Raw genomic sequence first — 20,454 nt, 5'->3', positions numbered from 1 at the left:
ATGAACTAGTAAAGTGGGATTAGATAAATGTATTTTCAATCTGTCTGACTCTATCATACTAAGTTAGTACAGTACTTGCCAATTTCTTAATGTCTTTACCCTGAGTACTGTATGCTTCTGACTGCCCCATTTCGCCTGCTTTTCTAAGGTTATTAGCAGTTTTAAAATATACATTAACTCATTGTAAATTATTAGTCTTGTTGCATTTATACATTAGATCAGCAATATATATTTTAATATATGTAGAATTTCGCCTCACCCAAATAAATTAAACATGACTCTTAAAATATTTAATAGATGTTCTTGAAAGCATATTAAATAACACATTAAAATGCATGAGAAGTCTGCATTTTAATTTACACCTCACTTATTTAAAATTATATACCTAGTTTAATATATATTGTAACATTTATTTTTATAAAATGTGTTGTTTTATATAAAAAAAAGAGTAAAACTAAAAGTAAATTCCATGCACTTTTAAGTCATGTACAGTAATTATCATTATAAAGGCTTATTTCAACAAACCTTCTATACACTTTACGAATCTCATTTGAATAATGTACTGTATGTATGTAACTCATAACATTTCCAGGCACATTGACATTTCCAAACATAGTACACTAATGATCCATTACTTTACATTTGTCCTCTTTGTTTATTCAGTTTTCTTTTCGTTTATTCAATAAATATTCCACACAAAAAAACTTAATATAATAATTATATTAACAAGTTCAATAGTAATTAACTGGTTTTTTAAAGTCAAAAGCAAATAAATCACTGTCCTATCAGATAGGTAGCAATTCCCTGATACATAGTATGTGTGGAAGGTAGCCTATTAATAAAACCCTCTTCCATTTGCTAATACAGTATTATTAGCAAATGTTGGAATATATAATGATATTCTACTTTATTTAATAAAATGACAGAGCTAGAGTTTTGTCTTTTAATTTGTTACAGTTGTGTAATAAATAAATGTTTATTTAATTGATTTAAGCTCTGTCCACGCTATCAAACTAGTTTGACAAGCCCAAATATGGTAGTGATATGCCCAAATATGGTAGTGATATGCCCAAATATGGTAGTGATATGACATCATGTCCATATATGGGCACATCACATTTTTTTGTCACACAAAATTTGATCGTGTAGACAGCTAGTGCTTAACACTATGTGCTTTTAGTTTGAAAAGAATACTCCATATAAATGAGGCACTCAATTAGCTACTTAAATTAACTCCTACAAAGTTAAGGATATAATTATTATAGCTAATTAAATGATTGTCTTTCAGATTGTATCATCACAATTGGTTGTGTTTCAGTTAATGGCCAAGATGTGTCAACAACCAGCTGACTTACAACAAGGTATGATACGCAACTAATTATTTGTCACATTTGATAATGTAGACAATGTAGTATAGGAGCAAGAATGGTTTTTTACAGTTCAGATTATAGATTTAAGGTCAAGTTTATCATACATAATTATGAATCTACAGTATAGTTTTCTCATAATCTCTTTATTCTGTAATTAATGATTTTTTTACACAATGTTAAACAATTTTTGTTTTGATAATTTTAACTTTATAAATCCTCTTGTATCTTTATGTTTGAATGTCATTTCAGCATTGTTTTTAAGAGGGCCTCTTCAAGTCAGCTGTACTGCTGTAGTACAGCTGTTAGAGCTACCCTTGTAAACCAAAGTTGAATAAATAAATAAAATTCTTGTACATATTTAATGAAATATATCTCATATTCATGCCTGTAGCTGAGTTTAAAAGGTCATCCATGTCAGTCTAATAACATTAAATTGATTTTTGTTTATTATACAATATTAATAGTTGTACTTTATTATTCATTACAACCCTCATAAACACTCTTAGGCTTTCTGACAATATCACCATTTCAATGTGAAATAAACCAAGATGATATCCAAGGTATAATGTTACTGAATGAACATAATATTCTGTATAATAATATAAGTAGTTCTTTGATAGTAAACCAATAAAACTTACGTTGGCAAGACAGTTTCGTCTAGCTGTCAGCTTGACTTCTTCAGTTGCTATGATGCGTTATGGCGCCGATTGGTCTCCTTTCCAGCCACTAGATGATTTTGTTGTGTAGCCTAGGGGACCAGTCGTCGTCAGAAGCTGATCGTAAATGTGAGATAGTTGGTGCGCGCCTTCGTCTCTATTCATCTTTGTATTTTTATTTTGCTTTCTTATGCTGATGCTTTCTTTAATTTTACGTTTAAGCCAAACTTGTTCTTTGTGTAGTACCTCTATCTTATCCCAGTTAGGTATGTGGTTGTGTGTGGTCATATGGTCCGTGATTGCTGATTTATGTAAAATGGAGGACGAAACTTTCCGTGATGCACGCGTCTGCATGTTCTGTGTGTTTTCCTCAACATCTTTCTTGTGCTCTTTAATTCTGGTTTTGAGTGCCCTACCCGTTTCCCCAATATACACCATCTCACAGTTGGTGCACCCCACTTTGTAGACGACACCACAGGAATCCTCTTTGCATGCTTTATCTTTCGGTCGGACGATTAAGTTTTTAATTTTGTTAGATGGTTTAAAGTATGTTCGTATGTTATATTTTTTAAATGTTCTCTTGATTTTCTCTGACAGGCCTTGAATATATGGGATGGATATCGACCCTCTTATATCTTCTGTTTCGGGTTGTTGTACATGGACGATTAGAAAGGTACAACGTAACCTAGATAAACAAAAAACGGACAAACAACCCGAAACAGAAGATATAAGAGGGTCGATATCCATCCCATATATTCAAGGCCTGTCAGAGAAAATCAAGAGAACATTTAAAAAATATAACATACGAACATACTTTAAACCATCTAACAAAATTAAAAACTTAATCGTCCGACCGAAAGATAAAGCATGCAAAGAGGATTCCTGTGGTGTCGTCTACAAAGTGGGGTGCACCAACTGTGAGATGGTGTATATTGGGGAAACGGGTAGGGCACTCAAAACCAGAATTAAAGAGCACAAGAAAGATGTTGAGGAAAACACACAGAACATGCAGACGCGTGCATCACGGAAAGTTTCGTCCTCCATTTTACATAAATCAGCAATCACGGACCATATGACCACACACAACCACATACCTAACTGGGATAAGATAGAGGTACTACACAAAGAACAAGTTTGGCTTAAACGTAAAATTAAAGAAAGCATCAGCATAAGAAAGCAAAATAAAAATACAAAGATGAATAGAGACGAAGGCGCGCACCAACTATCTCACATTTACGATCAGCTTCTGACGACGACTGGTCCCCTAGGCTACACAACAAAATCATCTAGTGGCTGGAAAGGAGACCAATCGGCGCCATAACGCATCATAGCAACTGAAGAAGTCAAGCTGACAGCTAGACGAAACTGTCTTGCCAACGTAAGTTTTATTGGTTTACTATCAAAGAACTACTTATATTATTATACGAATCGAAACCAGAAGAAATGTTTTCATTATAATATTCTGTACATTCATTATTTTGCTTTGTAATGTCTTTCATGAGATTTTAGCATTTTAAATGTTGCAAAGGTGAGGGGATTAGCTATTTTTTAATGGATTTTGAAGAACTTAATTATGTATTTATTTTCAATTTTGTTTGAATATTCAAAATCAGTAATGTTAACAAAATACTGTATATATAAACTTAATTACTGCTTACTTTTGGGTACTAAATGTTGGTGAAGGTTTTTTTAGTGCTCTATTTTGAACTAAAAATTGGTTTTACAATCTGAACCAGTGTATAGTGTGGGTCCCAATCTAAAGCTCTGTCTACACTATCAAGCTAGTGTGATGTGCTTAAATATGGTAGTGATAGAACATCATCATGTCCATATATGGGCACATCACATAAAATGTGATACTGTAGTGTAGATAGAGCTTATGACTTGAATCTTTCAACATACAATAGGAGACCAATATTCTACTTAGAGAAAAAAAAGGAATTTTTAAATTAGTTGAGATTTTTACAATCTTTTCTCTTTGTCCTTGCAGTAAACCTGTGCAAATATGTGGTACCATCATTCCTTGGCATTATCCGAGCGTTAGGTCGATCCACTTCTGATGACACACCACTATTCCTCCAAATGTTCCCAGAGACCAAACCATTGCACTTCACCCCCGTTAAACACAATGTTCTGTCCCATTCTACATTTGGTACATTCCGACCGATCATCTCGGAAGCGATGGCTCGACATTTTCCAAAAGATTTCCAGTATTGCGGTTCAGTTGACATGTCACAGAACACAAAAACAGAACGCACAGAACATGAAATAAGGTGCAAGAGGTATGGGTTCGATCCTTGTACGCATCTTTTTACCAATGTGGGATCAATGTTTAGGCCGGCTGTTGTTATACATGGTGATGAGATACCAAAGTGTAAGTTGACACTTAGTATTGCTCAGTTACAGGCTGTGCTCTCCGTGGTAAGTACTTGTAAACATAATTTATAATATAACAATTACTAAAACAAATAATTTATTTTATTTTGCTTGTATTGTTTGTCTATAGAGTTGGAGAGACACGCCCTTTGGTGATAGTTGTCTTTAACAGCTCTTGTCTCTCCTCAGTTCTCCCTTTTTATGTTTATGTTTGAAAGGAATAAATAAATAAAATTTAGTCATTATTTTAACAAAAGAATTTAAAAAAAGACAAAATGTTCAGTGAAACCACCTAAAATTCTTTTATTTGTACACATCAAAATCATTAAGTGTAATTTAATCAATTTTTATTCACAATATTTTTTTTCTTATTAAAGTCCAAGAAAATGATTTGCAAGGAGACCTGCCAGCAACTAGATGGTATATCTGCTCAATTTGTCCTCCAGTATGGGCCAAGGGACTTCCCCTATCAGTCATTCAGTGAGGTCGTTCACCTCTGTATTGTAGCCTTACTCAGACATTTACTACAACATCAAGAAGGTACTGTATACTAGTAAGCTCTGTCTACACTATCCAACTTTATGTAACAAAACAATGTGATGTGCCCATATTTGATGTCATATCACTACCATATTTAGGCATATCACTACCATCTTTGGCACATCACACCTTTTTTTTATCAAACTAGTTTGATAATGTTGACAGAGCTTTAGAAACTAATTTTAAACATAATTGCATTGCTTTTATGGTGGTTAAATACTCAATTCCTGAGTTTTCAATTGTATATACAGTATATATTGTATTTTTTCTAGCTTTACCAGAGACATTCACCTCGGACATCCAGTCATTTGTAAAAGATCTCTTCACATCTGGTCAAACAGAGCTACAAGACAAGACTTATGAATCAGCTACCAAATCAGTGTGCAATTTCAATTCCTTTGATCTGCTTGTTCAGTGCAATGCTGCTTGTGTTGATCTGTTAGTGTGGGCAGCTTGTGATGAAGGAGGTAAGAACATATAACAGTGGAGCTGTAGCTTTGTGGCTAATGGGTCTACCTGCCAATCCTAAGGTCCGGGAATATCATATATATACATTTATTAAAATCCAAAGGCAAATTACTGAAAAAATGCTGGATCTCAATGGAGATACAAAATAAAATAAGCACTGAAAAAATGACAATGCTGTGGGTATCAGTTGCTGGATCTCAATGGAGATACAAAAAAAAATAAGCAAAAAGCCAAATCAAAATGATAAAGTAAAATAGTCAGAAAAATAATATATTATTTATTGTAACAATTTATCCCTGTTTCAATATATGTTAAATGTAATGAATTTTTTCATATTGTATTTTATACCAAGAGAATTTAGTTAAGTATAGATGTTTATATTTTATCATTTTAAAAGAGGGCCCTGTATATCAGCTGGCCTGCAGGTTGAGCTGGAAAGGTTACCCTCTCTAAATAAAGTTGAAATAAAAGTATAATAAATACGATTTGAATAAATAAAAATAAATATAAAAAATACGATTTAAATAATAAGTTTAAAATATAGTAATATATATAAATAAAATATAAATATAATAAATATGGTTTTGCAGGTGCTGATAGTTTGATTGGTAGACTGACAGAAAAGTTGAATGCCGTCGCCGGTGGCAGACAACTTGTTGCACACATGCCGCTCCTAATGTGCTGCTTAGAAGGTCTTGGATCATTGGCCGAGAAATTCCAAATGTTAGCGCATGCCACAACTAGCGCTCTCAGAGACTTCCTTCTCAACCCATCAAAGGTGCTCATACGATTATTCAAGCAATACTCGGTATCGGCTAAAACGTCAAGTCCGCACATTCAAGTCTCCGAAGGAAGTGGTGTCAAACTTGAACTAAATATGACAGAAATGGATGGGTACAGACAATTAAAGACGTTAAACAACTTTGAGAAGTTAAGGGACGCGGCAATATATAACTTATGCAGGTAAGTGGCATGGCATTAAGTTATATTACAGTGAATATCATTTTGAGAAGTTTATTTCCAAATATGTAGCCCTTTCACTCATTATAAATTAATTTTCATAAAATAATTAGTAATATTAAAATCCATTGAGTACAGAATTTAATATTTCATGTATTCTAAATACCTGACTTTATTGTTTTTGTTCTGTTTCTGACAATCATAAAATAAACTATATACATAAACTGATGACATCATAATCTTCAACTTACGTGGCCTGTGAGTACCATATACATATATACATAACTGAATAAACTATACATGTACAACATGCTGTAAACTAGATATTTTACCTACTGGAACATTAAGTAACTAGTTTTTCTTTTATTTGTAGGTCATTACAAGCTGGTCTAGAAGATGACCCAAATTGTGTGCAAGCCTTTCTAGCTGCTGTTTCCAATACGCTCTACTTGGCAGTCAACAGTGAAAAGTAATGGCTACGTAAATTATTTTTATTGAAAAATTGCATGATTACGTACGTAATTAGGAAATCATAACTATGTTTCTTGATTAAAATGTTTACATATAATAATATTAAATAGATGAAAATGAAAAATACTAAACAATTGATTAGTAATAAAATGATTGATAAAAATATTAATTTTCAGTCGGGAATCAAACCTGATATCTAACAACGCCATCTTGACCCTCGGACATGTGGCGGTCGCTCATCGTGACACGCCACGAGCAATGGAGAGCATTCAGCAAATCTTTCAGCAGCGGTTTTGTCAACCGCCCTCACAGCTTGACAATCTAATCGTAGATATGCTTGGTTCGATGGTACTCACAGGCCACGTAAGTTGAAGATTATAATGTCATCAATTTTCAAAATATTTTCAATTTCGTCACCAACCATTTTTTTTTATTAACTAGAAAATATATTTTTAAAGATTTTTTAATCACATTTTGAAATAGCGAAATATCACTTTTTTCTGAATTATTACTATGCATGACAAATTGCTTTCAATGTATAGTATTTTATATATTGGATATAGATATATTAATTTATGTTTAATTATTTTTTTTTAAAGAAAGCACTTGTTATCTTAATTTTAGGACCTACAAATGTTTTCATGTTAGATACTTAACTTACTCTACAGTTTTTGTCTCAGACCAAACAGACAACATTTTCTCAAACACTAAAAATTGATGTGTTTAATATTTCTATACTTTGGAACTTAAACAACTTGGGTACTCATTTAAATACAGAATAATAATAAAAAAAATAAAAATTTAAATTAAAGAAAAAAATTATTTAGTCTTGGCTAACTTTGGAGTGTAAAAACATTTTATAAATCCACTTTTCCATATCCACTTTCTATTCAGTTCTTTAATTCATTTGAAATGCGACGACCTTCAGTAGTAGATGTTACCGAGCGTAGAAATTCACGCAGCCAGCGCAGAGAGGTACTACAAAATAAACCGCAAACACTTTTTAATATTTTTGTTTTTCTAACTTTTTTTTTTGTTTGTTTGCTTGGTTGTCTGTCATGATGCATCTTGCCTTGGTTTGTTTCTCAATGAGTCAAATATTATTTCAAAGAAAATAATGCTAAATTATTCTTCAAAAGTAACTTACAGTACTTCATTTTATTGTAATTTAATTGGGTTCAAAAAGCACAGCAGAATATTAAATAGTACATGCATTTATTGTTTTATCTTAATAATAATTTAATTTAGTTAAAATATTAATTTTTACATTGTTTTTTATTTTGGGGGACTTTTAAATTAGTACACATTCTATGAAATGTCAAAGTGGTTCATATTTGTGGTATTTTGGTGATCAATGCTTTTATAGTTTTTAAGAATTAATAATTCATTAACTTAAGTAAGTTGTTTTCATGCTTTTTTATTTCATAATCTAATTTTTATAATTTTCTTGTTTTAATTGTTAACATTTATTAATTTTCCAGCTAATAATTAAACCACTAATCAGTTCTTTTATGCTCTTTTGCTTTTGATTTTTTTCTTACATTGCATATTCAACATTTTATTTTTTTGTAAAATTGTAAAAATAGTTACGGTACCATTAAAATAAATACTAACTTTTAAGCCAATCTTGGTGGGTTATCTAGTCCATAATAAAACAGATTATTATTATGAACCTATATAACAATATATATATATAACAAACAAGCTCATCTTGGACCTCCATCTACACTATCCAACTTTATGTAACAAAACAATGTGATGTGTCCATATATAATGTCATATCACTACCATATTTGGACATATTACTACCATATTTGGGCACATCACACTTTCGTTTTCAAACTAGTTTGATAGTGTATGCAAAGCTTTAAGGACTTCTTCTAAGGAATTCTGCTAAATTGATTGATAATATATATATTTTGCATATAGTCAGCAGTGTACCAAGATGTGATGGGAATGTTTATACAGATCAGTGTAGAAGCTGGTTCTGTCACCTACTCTTCTGAAGAATCTGATAAAATACAACGATTCAGGTAAACATACCATAAGAAAAAAATAGTTAACAATACCTTTTTGCTTTAAGTGATATGTTACTTCTAGGTCAATGCAGGAATACACAAACTATTGTATGGCATCTGTATAATAATTTTAGCAGAATATCATTTTTTAAACTGTGCAATGTGTTTTGTTGACAGACACTGCTCTCTTTCCGTAATCAATGTGCTAGCCAACATTGCTGCCTGCTTACAAGGGGAGGCAGAGCAACAAGAATTCTTGATAAAGCTATTAGAGTTATTTGTACAGCTAGGCCTAGAAGGAAAGCGTGCTAGTGAGAAAGCACCCACAGCAGCAAAGGCCTCAAGCAGTGCGGGAAATCTTGGTATTCTCATTCCTGTTTTAGCTATAGTAAGTTTATGTGCCTAAACATTTAAAATGCATACTGCACTGCTGTTATACTTGATGCTAATAATAATGACAAACAAAAGTGTGATATGCTTAAATATGGTAGTGATATGACATCATCATGTCACATTTTTTTGTCACTAGAAGTTTCATAGTGTAGACAAAGCTTAAGCCCATAGATATTAATCATTTAATTGTTCTTAATATTCTCTCAGCTTTTGCGTCGTCTGCCGCTGATCCAAGACCCAAAACAGAGGTTAAGTAAACTGTTCCGAGACTTCTGGCTGTATTGTGTTGTCATGGGATTTGCTGCTGAAGAATCTGGTAATGACTCATTCATATTTACTCAAGTTTTAATAAATATATACAATGATTTAGGCAGTAATATGTCTAATATTACAATACTGGTGCTCCTTTGCTCCTTTTTTATGTTTTATTGAAAGGAATAAATAAATATTTCACTTTTTTTGAGTATATATAAATTAGTGTGTTGATTTTTAACATAGCACTGTGGCCAAGTGAGTGGTATGAGGGAGTGTGTGAGATAGCCATCAAGTCTCCTCTGCTGACATCCAGTGAAGGAGAACATCTTAGCTCAGAACTGCAGTACAACTCAGCTCTTAGAAATGACAGTATGTCTTACGTAAGTCACAACAGTCTTTAGTATCTTTATTTATTTTTTTTTATTTTATTCAATTTTCAGGCACACATACATGACAACACAGCGGTGCAGCACCCTGAGGATTGCCATGAGTGCAAAGCACTATCGAGATGGCTCTCCATATACTGCACTAGAACATATAAGACAAACATATACACAATATGCTCTACATAGACAAAGACTTATTATTAAGTCTTTGGGAGTGGAGTTGTAAATTTTCATGAGAAAAAAACCCTGACATATGACAGGACTTGAACCCAGGACCCTTAGATTGGTAGCCAAGCATCATAACCACCAAGCCACAGCTCCATTAGCATCATTAGGGATCGTTTGATAGTGACAACCTACAAGCTATTATGCTGTTGGTTGTTGGATGGACCTAGAATCAACTAAACATGTGTTGAGGAATCAAGTTAGCAATCAGGTCCAAATGTCACAGCATGTGCATAATGAGTTCCTATTATAAATATTACAGATCTTATAAACCAAAATTTGCCTTGGATTGTAAAGCTTTGTCTACACTATCAAAATTTATGTGACAAAAATGATGTGATGTGCCCATATTATATTGACACGATGATACATATCACTTCTATATTTGGGCATTTATCTACCATATTTGGGAAAAATCAAATGTTGTTGTCTAACTAGTTTGATGGTGTAGACAGAGCTTAATACATGTTTCTTAATTATCAGTATGATTTTTTTTTTTTATTTCTGCAGGCTGAACTGAATGAATTCCGTCAGACCATCATTACCCATCTTGAGTTCCCTGCTGAAGTCATCCCTATCATCAACAAGCTAAGCTTTGCCCAGTGTTGCTACTTGCTGTCTGTCTTCCGGCTTGAAACGTTACGAGTGATGCACACTGGAGATGAGTGCACATTCCGTGTGATGTTTGAGTACCTGCAGGATAAAGCCATCTGGAAGGACAAGGCAGGCATGTGGCAGTGTTTGTTGGCTGTGTCTGATCAAGTTTTCAAAATCTATATTGACAAAATGGCAAATATGGTAAGACCACCTAAATATAAAAAAAATTAATATGAGTACTTTATAAATGTATTTTTTATTTATATACATTTTTTTTATTCATATTATTATTACAGTTAGGGCTTGTTAGCAAATGTGTAAAAAATCTATGAAAAAATTGCTTACCAATAGCTTTCTTTGCCTAAGTGTTCAAAACATGTCTACTAACATATATCAGTTCCAACTCAACTCCTTGAGGATAATGTTTGGCAGCCATTTTTCCAATTTTTTTTCTAGATATGTGAAAAAGCCCTAACTATTAAATGTATTCAATTAGTTAGATTTTTAAAAATATTTTACTTTTTCGGGTTTATAATGTGCAATGTGTGATGCTCGGAAGGTGATTTCTTATCAATATTGCCTTTCAAAGGAAGCAGGCATCTTGTGTTTGTAACTTGTATTCAGCCATATTAAATGGTTTATTAAATTCTGTATTCAGGAGAAGACATCAATGAGAGAGCAACGCCTACAGGTACATGCTCAGTTCCTACTCATGAAGTTCAACCACGTTATGAAGCAGATCAGAAAAGTTGCCGATAAATACTTATCTAGGCTAGTCGACAAGTGAGTTTATTTTTATTGCATTGGCCTGTTCTGCACTAGGCCTACTCAATATTGGACCGGTTCAATGCTATACCTGCTCCATGCTACACTGGCTAAACCCTGAAATTTGATTGCATTCTGCCTTCTCTGCACTAGGCCTACTCAATTGGACCGGTTCAATGTTAGACCTGCTCCATGCTACACTGGCTAAACCCTGAAGTTTGATTGCATTCTGCCTTCTCTGCACTAGGCCTACTCAATTGGACCGGTTCAATGCTATACTTGCTCCATGCTACACTGGCTAAACCCTGAAGTTTGATTGCATTCTGCATTCTCTGCACTAGGCCTACTCAATTGGACCGGTTCAATGTTAGACCTGCTCCATGCTACACTGGCTAAACCCTGAAGTTTGATTGCATTCTGCCTTCTCTGCACTAGGCCTACTCAATTGGACCGGTTCAATGCTATACCTGCTCCATGCTACACTGGCTAAACCCTGAAGTTTGATTGCATACTGCCTTCTCTGCACTAGGCCTACTCAATTGGGCCGGTTCAATGTTAGACCTGCTCCATGCTACACTGGCTAAACCCTGAAGTTTGATTGCATACTGCCTTCTCTGCACTATGCCTACTCAATTGGACAATGTTAGACCTGCTCCATGCTACACTGGCTACACCCTGGAACTGCATAATAATAATAACCCTCTCTTAAGCTCTGTCTACACTATCAAACTTGATGTGGTAAAATTATAATGTATAACAATATAATATACCATAGTATATATTTTTGCCTGGAATGTTCCATTTTCTATAGAGGTAGGTATCTCAGTCATATCATCAAAACTGTTTATGTAGCTGTATGTCATACCATTATTATTATACTCACTGTTTTCTCAGGTTTCCTTTTCTATTATGGAATGGTACAGTGTTGTACACAATGGTAGATATCCTACAGCTGTTGTCAAAGTCTTTAGATAGGAGTAACACACAGGAGGCAGTTGAGCTAGATGTTCCTAACAGTCCATACAAACTGATGGTTATGGACACACGGGAAGCAAGAGAGGTATGTCATTCAGCTTTACATCAATTGAAACATAATCTCCATTTGTTAATATATATATGATACAATATACATACACATTCTGTTGCTTTAAAGCTCTGTCCACACTATCAAACTTGATGTGACAACAAAATGTGATGTACCCATATATAGACATGATGACGTCATATCACAACCACGTTTGGGAACTTCGCACTTTTTTTTGTCAAACTAGTTTGATAGTGTAGACAGAGCTTTAGAATAAAAACAAATCTATTAACAAAACAAATCCAAAGCAAATCATTGTAAACAAATTATTTGAAGGCTATAGAGGTTAGGTACAGTATTACTGAAAAATATAAATGTAAAATTCAATTCAATTCAATTCAATTCAACTTTATTTCAGACAAACTGTCCATATGAAACACATAAAGTTTACAAAAACAACACATATTATGGCTTTACTGATACTAGTTAACACACGTAAAAGTATACATGAGATTAAATATACAAAAGTTCTGTCCATTTTCTATGCAACTTTGAATCTTTTAGAATACGAGAAAAAACACATGTAATTAAAGTATTACAGCTTTTTTCAATTTTTGTTTTGAAACAAAAAATTGATTTCCGAATGTACTCATAGAAGGAGGGAACATGGTTATCAACAAACATAGCACTAGCACTACAGCTCCTTGAGCGTCTTAAAATCTTTCTAAGTGCGTTATTATAACAGACCTGTAATGACTTTATAGTTTTTACATTAAAATCGCACCATAAGGCCGCACAATACATACTAATACAGTATGACTTAAACAAAGTAATCTTAACATCTGTTGAGCATTTACTAAATTTTCTACAAAGAGAGTTACCTCTAATACATAATGATCGATATTGCCTTTTAATATCCAGTTCGTCCCTAGTATCATTGCTGATAACACAACCAAGGTAGGTAGTGGATTGAACGTAATTTAGTTCTTTACCACATAGAACAGTAACATAATTACCATTCAGTTTTCTTTTCCTAGGGCAAAAACACATGCAAATTGATTTTTTTGAATTATATAATACATCAAAGTCATTAGCAAAATCCTCACATATGTTAACCATCTTTTGGAGGGCATCTAAAGAGGGCGCAAGTAACACCATGTCATCTGCATAACTTAAGTTGTTGAACTTTGTATTATTGAGCTCACAACCAAAATTACAATCACTAAGCATACTGTTTAAATTGTCAATGTAAACATTGTATAACAGAGGAGACATAACACCACCCTGTCTAACGCCATTGGTAACTTTAAAACCTGAAGACATAGAGTTACCCCATCTAACAAAAAATCGTTGATTCTCATACCAAGATTTTAGAAGTCTAATAGCAATAATGTTTGTTTCTCTCATAATTAATTGCCTGTACAGTGACCAGTGATTGACTCGGTCGAACGCTTTACTCGCGTCGAGAAAACAAGTAAAAAAGTGTGCATTTATTGTATTTATTATATTTTCTCCTCAACTTAGACAATCCTGCAGGATTTTTCAGCTCGTTGTGGAGGCATTTTCCAAGAAGCGGTCAAGTGGGCACCCTCAATCACCCGTTCCCTTCTCCAGCAATATCAGATGACGTTAGAAAATTCCGATGGCCTCTCACAACACAGCGGCCTTGAATTAGCTACGGAGTCGGCTCTGCAGTTCGCTGGTCCCAATGTCAGTTCGGTGAGTTTATTACATTATGTGTATTGATATATGTATAACATTTTGTATATGAAAATAAAATTAAAAAATATTATTTCATCCTTTTTATTTCTCTTTTTCAGTCAACATTCTCTCCAGAAAAACGCATAAATACAAAAACAGATTCATCAAACTTTGTTTCTACAATGAGTTTAAGAAGTCGCTTTGCTGGAGAGGTAAGTTTGATTTATTTTATATCATTTTATTCAGATTGCTTTTATTTCAACTTTATTTATAGCGGTAACCTTTCCAGCATATAATGCATTGGGCACTCTTACACTCTGTTTACACTATCAAACTAGTTCGACAATAAAGTGTGTCCAAATATGGTAGTGATATGACATCATCGTGTCCATATATGAGCACATCACATTTTTTTGTCACATAAAATTTGATAGTGTAACCAGAGATTTAAGGATGCAAAGTTGTGTAAAAAAAGTTGAAGGCTACTTTTGAATTAGTCCAAGAATGTATTTTCTCAAATGTAATTTCTAACTTTGTTATAGGTGGCAGGAATGAAAGCCATTTACTCGGATGCAGGCCCAGGAGGTTTGTCCCTTGCCAACGTACTAGACAACCAACTAAAGAAAGTCAGCACTAAGGGCCTAGAAGAAAGATTTACCAACAGCATGTTTAGAGTCTGTGCACTCCTCATATCAACAACTGGTATGTTTCCATGTCGGATTAAATTTGTTTATTTTGACTTATTTACTTTTAACAATTGATGCATGTATTATTGGTATTTCCTGTTATTGTTTATATATATTTGCGTTTGTGTTTTATTTCAGAATTAGATCGTATGTTACTACATAGTCTGTGTTGGGAACCTGTCAAACTATTCACTGGGCATGCTCTAGAAACAGCAGTTGCCTGCTGGGATTGGTTATTGGCAGCCCGTCCAGATTTTGAACTTCAGGTATTGTTAAGTTCTTTGTCGGAAAATTGAATCTGTCTCTAGGTAATAAATATGAATATTAAATAATTTTGACAATTTTTTATAAATTAAATATTATATGGCGAAATTAAATAATGTTGTATATTATTACTAATTTATTGAAATTTGGACATAATTTTTTTTTTCTAGTTTTTGCGAGAAATGTCAGCAGCATGGCAGTTTACAATTGACCAGAAACTAGGGTTGTTTTCAGTTGAAGAGGAGCTACAAAGTCCTCTTGTCTGTACCACTACCCCTCCTCCACCAAACACACCCCCTAATGTAGCCCCTCACCAGATATGGACTCACTTCCTTGTTCTCCAATTTGAGAGCATTCGTTACTCAAACATTGATGAGATAGAAATATTTGCAAGACTGTTAACTAAATCGCTCTCACTGACAATTGGAGGTCGAAAGCAGGGTATAATGTCACGGCACATAGCTACGCTATGTCCACGTTTCCGATTACTCAATCTCGGGATGTGCTTGCTGCAAGGAGATACGCTACCCACAAGTATTTCAAAGAACGCTCTAAGAGAACGTATTTATGCTACCGCTTTTGATTACTTTAGTGTGGCACCGATGTGTCCGACTCAGCTGCCATCTGAGTTGAGAGATGACATCATGGTGTTGTTTAAGTTCTGGTCATACATGCAGTCTGAGAGGAAGCACCTAAAAGCAGGGGCTGCCATTGGCATTGGTTTTGGTATGTACCAATTTACACAGTATAGATATTTTTATTTTTTATTTATTCGGTATATAAAAATATATTACAAAACGACAGTCAAGGACTGAAATGAAATGTATTACAAATGGCTAAAAATTAGTTAAAATTGCTATAAAAATAGAAACATCTTAATAAAATTAGATATCGTACCATACAATTAAAAACATACATGAATAAAAAACCTTAAAACATTCACTTATTACATATCTAAAAAAGAGCTAGTGGTGCCTATTAATTATATCCACCATGGTGGGAACTGGAGACGACCTAAGTCTGCTGGTTTTACAATGAGGTACTTCTAGAAAGCGGTTGACTCTGAGAGACCGAGCTGGCTTATGAAGAGGGGGAAGTATTTCTCTAAACAGCTTGGATTTTAATAAGCCTTCCCCGAAAGACAACACAAGTTTGTTTCTTCTCTCAACAAGAGTAGGTAAACCAGTAACAGACAATGCATGATCATAGCACAAATAGTTGTTACCTAGCATGATACGCAATGCTCTCTTTTGTACCTTTTCAATAGACTTGGACATGTCCTTAGTGATAGCGCCATGCCAAACAGGGGCAGCATATTCTAAAATAGGTCTTATATACACCATATAAACAGTCAACAGATCATTAATTAAGATTCCTGCTTTCTTCAAAATGCACAAGGAAAATAAACGTCTAGAAGCTCTAGACACAATATTATTAGTGTTAAGTTCCCATTTCAGGTCATTTTGAATGATTACACCAAGAAGCGTCATGTGATCAACTACTTGTAAAATGGAACCACTCAGACTAAAAGACATATGCAGTATGTTATGGTCTGAAAACCAGTTTACCTCAACCACTTCATCTGGGAGACCAGTTGTTGGCTGGAGATGTCACCCAGTATAAATAAATAATTAAAAATTGTTTTTGTTTTATATTTTAATTTTTTTAATTCTATGTTTACCATTAAACAGAACAGTTTTAATTATGATTATTTATAATCATTTTAGAAGCCCCAGATGCTGGTAGCTTAGCAACGATGTCAGTTGACCTGAGAACAACTGTTGACCGAACAGCTACACACGGATCCGGTTGGATGAACACTATGCCACTGGCAAGCAATGTATCAGTTATTTCGAAGCGTTCAACTGGAACGAGAAAGGGGAATGAGACAGTGGAAAAATTAGCCAAGCAGTACATTAAACGACGCAACTTGATTTTGTCTTTATTGGTATATATTTTTTATAAATAATAATAAACAATAATAAAAGATACTAAATGTGTAAAATACCCCAATCACTTTATTTAGTGAACTATGATGTACTTCCAAAATATTTTTATATTCAATCAATAATACAACAGCAGCCAAAGGGCTGAAAAGTAGTATTTTACAATATTTGTAATGTTCTTAACCATTGACCTCTGACCTTTAGGCGTGCGAATGTGAACGACTGCTAACGTGGTACAACCCATTAGACATGCCAGATCAGAAACTAGAGGGAGAAGAAAACATTGCAAACTGGCGCTCACAACAAGTAGGAGACAAGGCAATGCGTGAAATTGTGCGACTGGCCTGGTCCGTGTCACCGTATGTTGCTCTACAACTACCAGCAAGGTGAGCTTCTAAAGCTCTGTCTACACTATCAAACTAGTTTGACAAAAAAAGTGTGATGTGCCGAAATATGGTAGTGATATGACATCATCATGTCCATATATAGGCACCTCACATAAAGTTTGATAGTGCAGACATAGCTTTTGGATGAATACAAACTGAAGATTATATTTGAGAAGAGGCTTTAAATTAAACCTAGTTTTTAGTCATTACAGCTACATTCTCTTTATTTTTTTATTAGCCATAAAAAGCGTTCATAATTTTTACATAAAAGCAATTTTACTTTATGCAATTCAATTGAATCTCATTAGGTTCAAGAAGGCTGAAGCTATTGTAAGAGAAGTGATTCGATTGGTTCGTTTAGAGCCATTAGCAGTTTCTGATGATCCTAGTGCACTCCAGTACCTTGTTACTGTGAGTTCAGTTAATGCAGATGCATCTGAGGTTTGTATTATTAATTATATATTTACATTAAAACAATAAATTTGAATTGTATTTCGATACAAAGGTTTTTGATTTAATGGAAATGTCTCTGTAAGTTTATAAATACATTTTGCCACACATGGCCGTGTCATACCTATACTCTTGGCAAACTTGATGTCACCTGTGTCACCTCAATTTAAAGAGCATATATTTCAACAAATGATCTAATTTCAGCTGATTGGCTAATCACTCAAAATACATTTTTACGTTTTTAGAATATATTTTGTAAATTTTAATTACTGTTTTATTTTGCAGTTGAACCACATTTTAAATTGGGCAAGTGTGTCTCCAATTACAGCTCTTTCCTTTTTCTCGCGTCAGTACGACCCGCACCCCTTAACAGCACAATATGCAAACAGAGTCTTGGAAGAATATCCTGTGGAGTCACTGCTATTCTACACACCCCAGCTTGTTCAGGCTGTTAGATATGATAGAGTAAGTCTATTCCAATGAAACTAAGTGCTATTGCATAATGTGTACTAAATGATACAGTTTACACGTTTAAATATCTAATAAAACAACATTTCTGAGTTTCAGTATACGAAACAAAAAAACTAAATAGATAACAATTAGTTTCTTTAGACCATTTATTCTAAATTATCAAATCTAATTCAGAATGTAATAATTATTTCTTAGTTTGGATACGTGACAGAGTTACTTCTACATCTTGCTAGCAAATCGCAGCTACTTGCTCATCAACTTATCTGGAACATGAAGACTAATATCTACGTAGACGAAGAAGGAAAGAACAGAGATGGTAAGTACAGTACTTAGTCCGCTAAGTAACGTACTTTACTCTACAGAATTTTAACTTTATGAATCCTCTTTTATCTTTATGTTTGAATGTCGTCTGTATATTTTAGCATTGTTTTTGGGTCTCTTCAAGTCAGCTGTACTGCTGTAGTACATCTGTTATAGTTACCTTGTAAAACAAAGTTGAATAAATAAATGAATAAATACATTATAAAGAAAAATCACTTCAATTATTCTTATTGTTAGGTGAGTTTGCCGATCAACTTGAGCTGATAATCAACACCATTCTAAGCAACCTTTCTGGGCCAGCAAAATCATTCTACGAAAGAGAATTTGAATTTTTTGGTAAAATTACTGCAATATCAGGAGAAATCAGGTAAGCTGTTATACTGTTTTTGACAAAATGTTACTGCATATAAAGCTCTGTCTACACGATCAAACTTTAACTGACAACAAAATGTGATGATGTCATATCGCTACCATATTTGGTCATATCACTACCATATTTGGGTACGTCACCCTTTTTTGTCCAACTATTTTGATAGTGTAGAACATTATTTTGTAGTGATACATGTTTGTATTATCTATTTACAGGCCATTCCCTAAAGGCCAAGAACGCAAGGATGCTTGTTTAAAAGCCTTGGCTCGTATTGAACTGCAATCAGGGTGCTATCTGCCAAGCAATCCTGAGGCTGTGGTTCTAGCAATAGATCACAAATCTGGAACACCAATGCAGAGGTAAGGTTCCATGTATCAAGGGGTTTAACGGCCCCCTTCCTACAGTTGCAATTTAAACTTGGTTCCAAAGGACATAAGCGCAACGTAAGTAACTTGACCAATCATAAGCGATGGATTATCTGAACTGTCGCTTGTCATTGGTCAATTCGGTTGCGTTGTGCTTACATCCTTGCATTGCATCCCAGTGGGAACCAAGCTTCTGAGATGTCATGTATCAGCAAGAGTAATGGCATATTCCCCTTCCCCACCCTTCACTCTCTAACGTAAAAGTTGCCATGCATTATAAACTCCACCCTTCTTCTTTGTCTATCCAATATATCTATCTTTGTTTTTATTTCATTACTTTTTATTAAAGTTCATTGAACCCATTTCCTGATTGATTTCAAACTTGTTATATTTACTTCTGTACCATTTAGTGCAGCAAAAGCCCCCTTCCTGGCCAGATTCACAGTGCAGCAGTGTGGAGTAAAAGAACTTGAAGAGATTGGAATGGAAGGTGAGATATCAGAAGACAAAAAGAAAGCTGAGCAAACTCAAGTACAAGCTGTTATATTCAAAGTGGGTGATGATGTCAGACAGGTTAGTCAGTCGAATTGTTCGTGTAATAATGTTTATTAAGCTTGGTTCTCACTAGAGACGCAACACAAAGACATAGGCACAAGTGAGTTGATCAATAAAAAGCGACAGTTGTAATATTCCATCACTGATTGGTTGCGTTAAATTCATCTGTTGTGTTTCTAGTGGGAACCAATCAATAGTCTCTGCCTCTCATGCAATTTGAAACAAAATATATCTTTAAAATATCCATATTTCTATTTCTTCTGTGGTGTTTAATATGTATGTTTTATTTTTCTTTTAGGACATGTTGGCATTACAAGTAATTGGACTATTCAAAAATATATTTCAACAAGTTGGACTTGACCTTTATCTTGTACCCTACAAGGTCGTTGCTACGTCACCTGGGGTATGATATTTCTTTTCCCAATTTTGTATCTG

General features: G+C 34.0%; 1 protein-coding gene across 2 annotated transcripts in view; it reads left to right on the top strand.

Moving 5' to 3' along the window:
• LOC140045480 (phosphatidylinositol 4-kinase alpha-like) overlaps positions 1-20,454 on the top strand; it is a 29,827-nt gene that overhangs the window by 1,873 nt on the left and 7,500 nt on the right. The window contains exons 5-33 of one of the 2 annotated variants that reach the window (XM_072090397.1): positions 1,289-1,361; positions 4,017-4,447; positions 4,780-4,942; positions 5,215-5,409; positions 6,001-6,373; positions 6,744-6,839; positions 7,018-7,204; positions 7,736-7,816; positions 8,771-8,874; positions 9,037-9,247; positions 9,460-9,568; positions 9,751-9,887; positions 10,629-10,916; positions 11,374-11,498; positions 12,375-12,540; positions 14,029-14,223; positions 14,325-14,417; positions 14,748-14,907; positions 15,030-15,157; positions 15,326-15,881; positions 16,883-17,103; positions 17,306-17,487; positions 17,796-17,928; positions 18,223-18,402; positions 18,604-18,724; positions 18,967-19,096; positions 19,315-19,458; positions 19,875-20,037; positions 20,318-20,422. In XM_072090397.1, the coding sequence (XP_071946498.1) occupies positions 1,289-1,361; positions 4,017-4,447; positions 4,780-4,942; positions 5,215-5,409; positions 6,001-6,373; positions 6,744-6,839; positions 7,018-7,204; positions 7,736-7,816; positions 8,771-8,874; positions 9,037-9,247; positions 9,460-9,568; positions 9,751-9,887; positions 10,629-10,916; positions 11,374-11,498; positions 12,375-12,540; positions 14,029-14,223; positions 14,325-14,417; positions 14,748-14,907; positions 15,030-15,157; positions 15,326-15,881; positions 16,883-17,103; positions 17,306-17,487; positions 17,796-17,928; positions 18,223-18,402; positions 18,604-18,724; positions 18,967-19,096; positions 19,315-19,458; positions 19,875-20,037; positions 20,318-20,422 (5,250 nt within the window). The remainder of the gene's footprint in view (positions 1-1,288; positions 1,362-4,016; positions 4,448-4,779; positions 4,943-5,214; positions 5,410-6,000; positions 6,374-6,743; positions 6,840-7,017; positions 7,205-7,735; positions 7,817-8,770; positions 8,875-9,036; positions 9,248-9,459; positions 9,569-9,750; positions 9,888-10,628; positions 10,917-11,373; positions 11,499-12,374; positions 12,541-14,028; positions 14,224-14,324; positions 14,418-14,747; positions 14,908-15,029; positions 15,158-15,325; positions 15,882-16,882; positions 17,104-17,305; positions 17,488-17,795; positions 17,929-18,222; positions 18,403-18,603; positions 18,725-18,966; positions 19,097-19,314; positions 19,459-19,874; positions 20,038-20,317; positions 20,423-20,454) is intronic. The other variant, XM_072090398.1, reaches the window with a different exon arrangement.

Source organism: Antedon mediterranea, chromosome 3, assembly GCF_964355755.1.
Source record: "Antedon mediterranea chromosome 3, ecAntMedi1.1, whole genome shotgun sequence".
NCBI lineage: Eukaryota > Metazoa > Echinodermata > Crinoidea > Comatulida > Antedonidae > Antedon > Antedon mediterranea.
The sequence above is the reverse complement of the archived record's forward strand: the minus strand, read 5'-3'. Positions and strand labels throughout refer to the sequence as shown.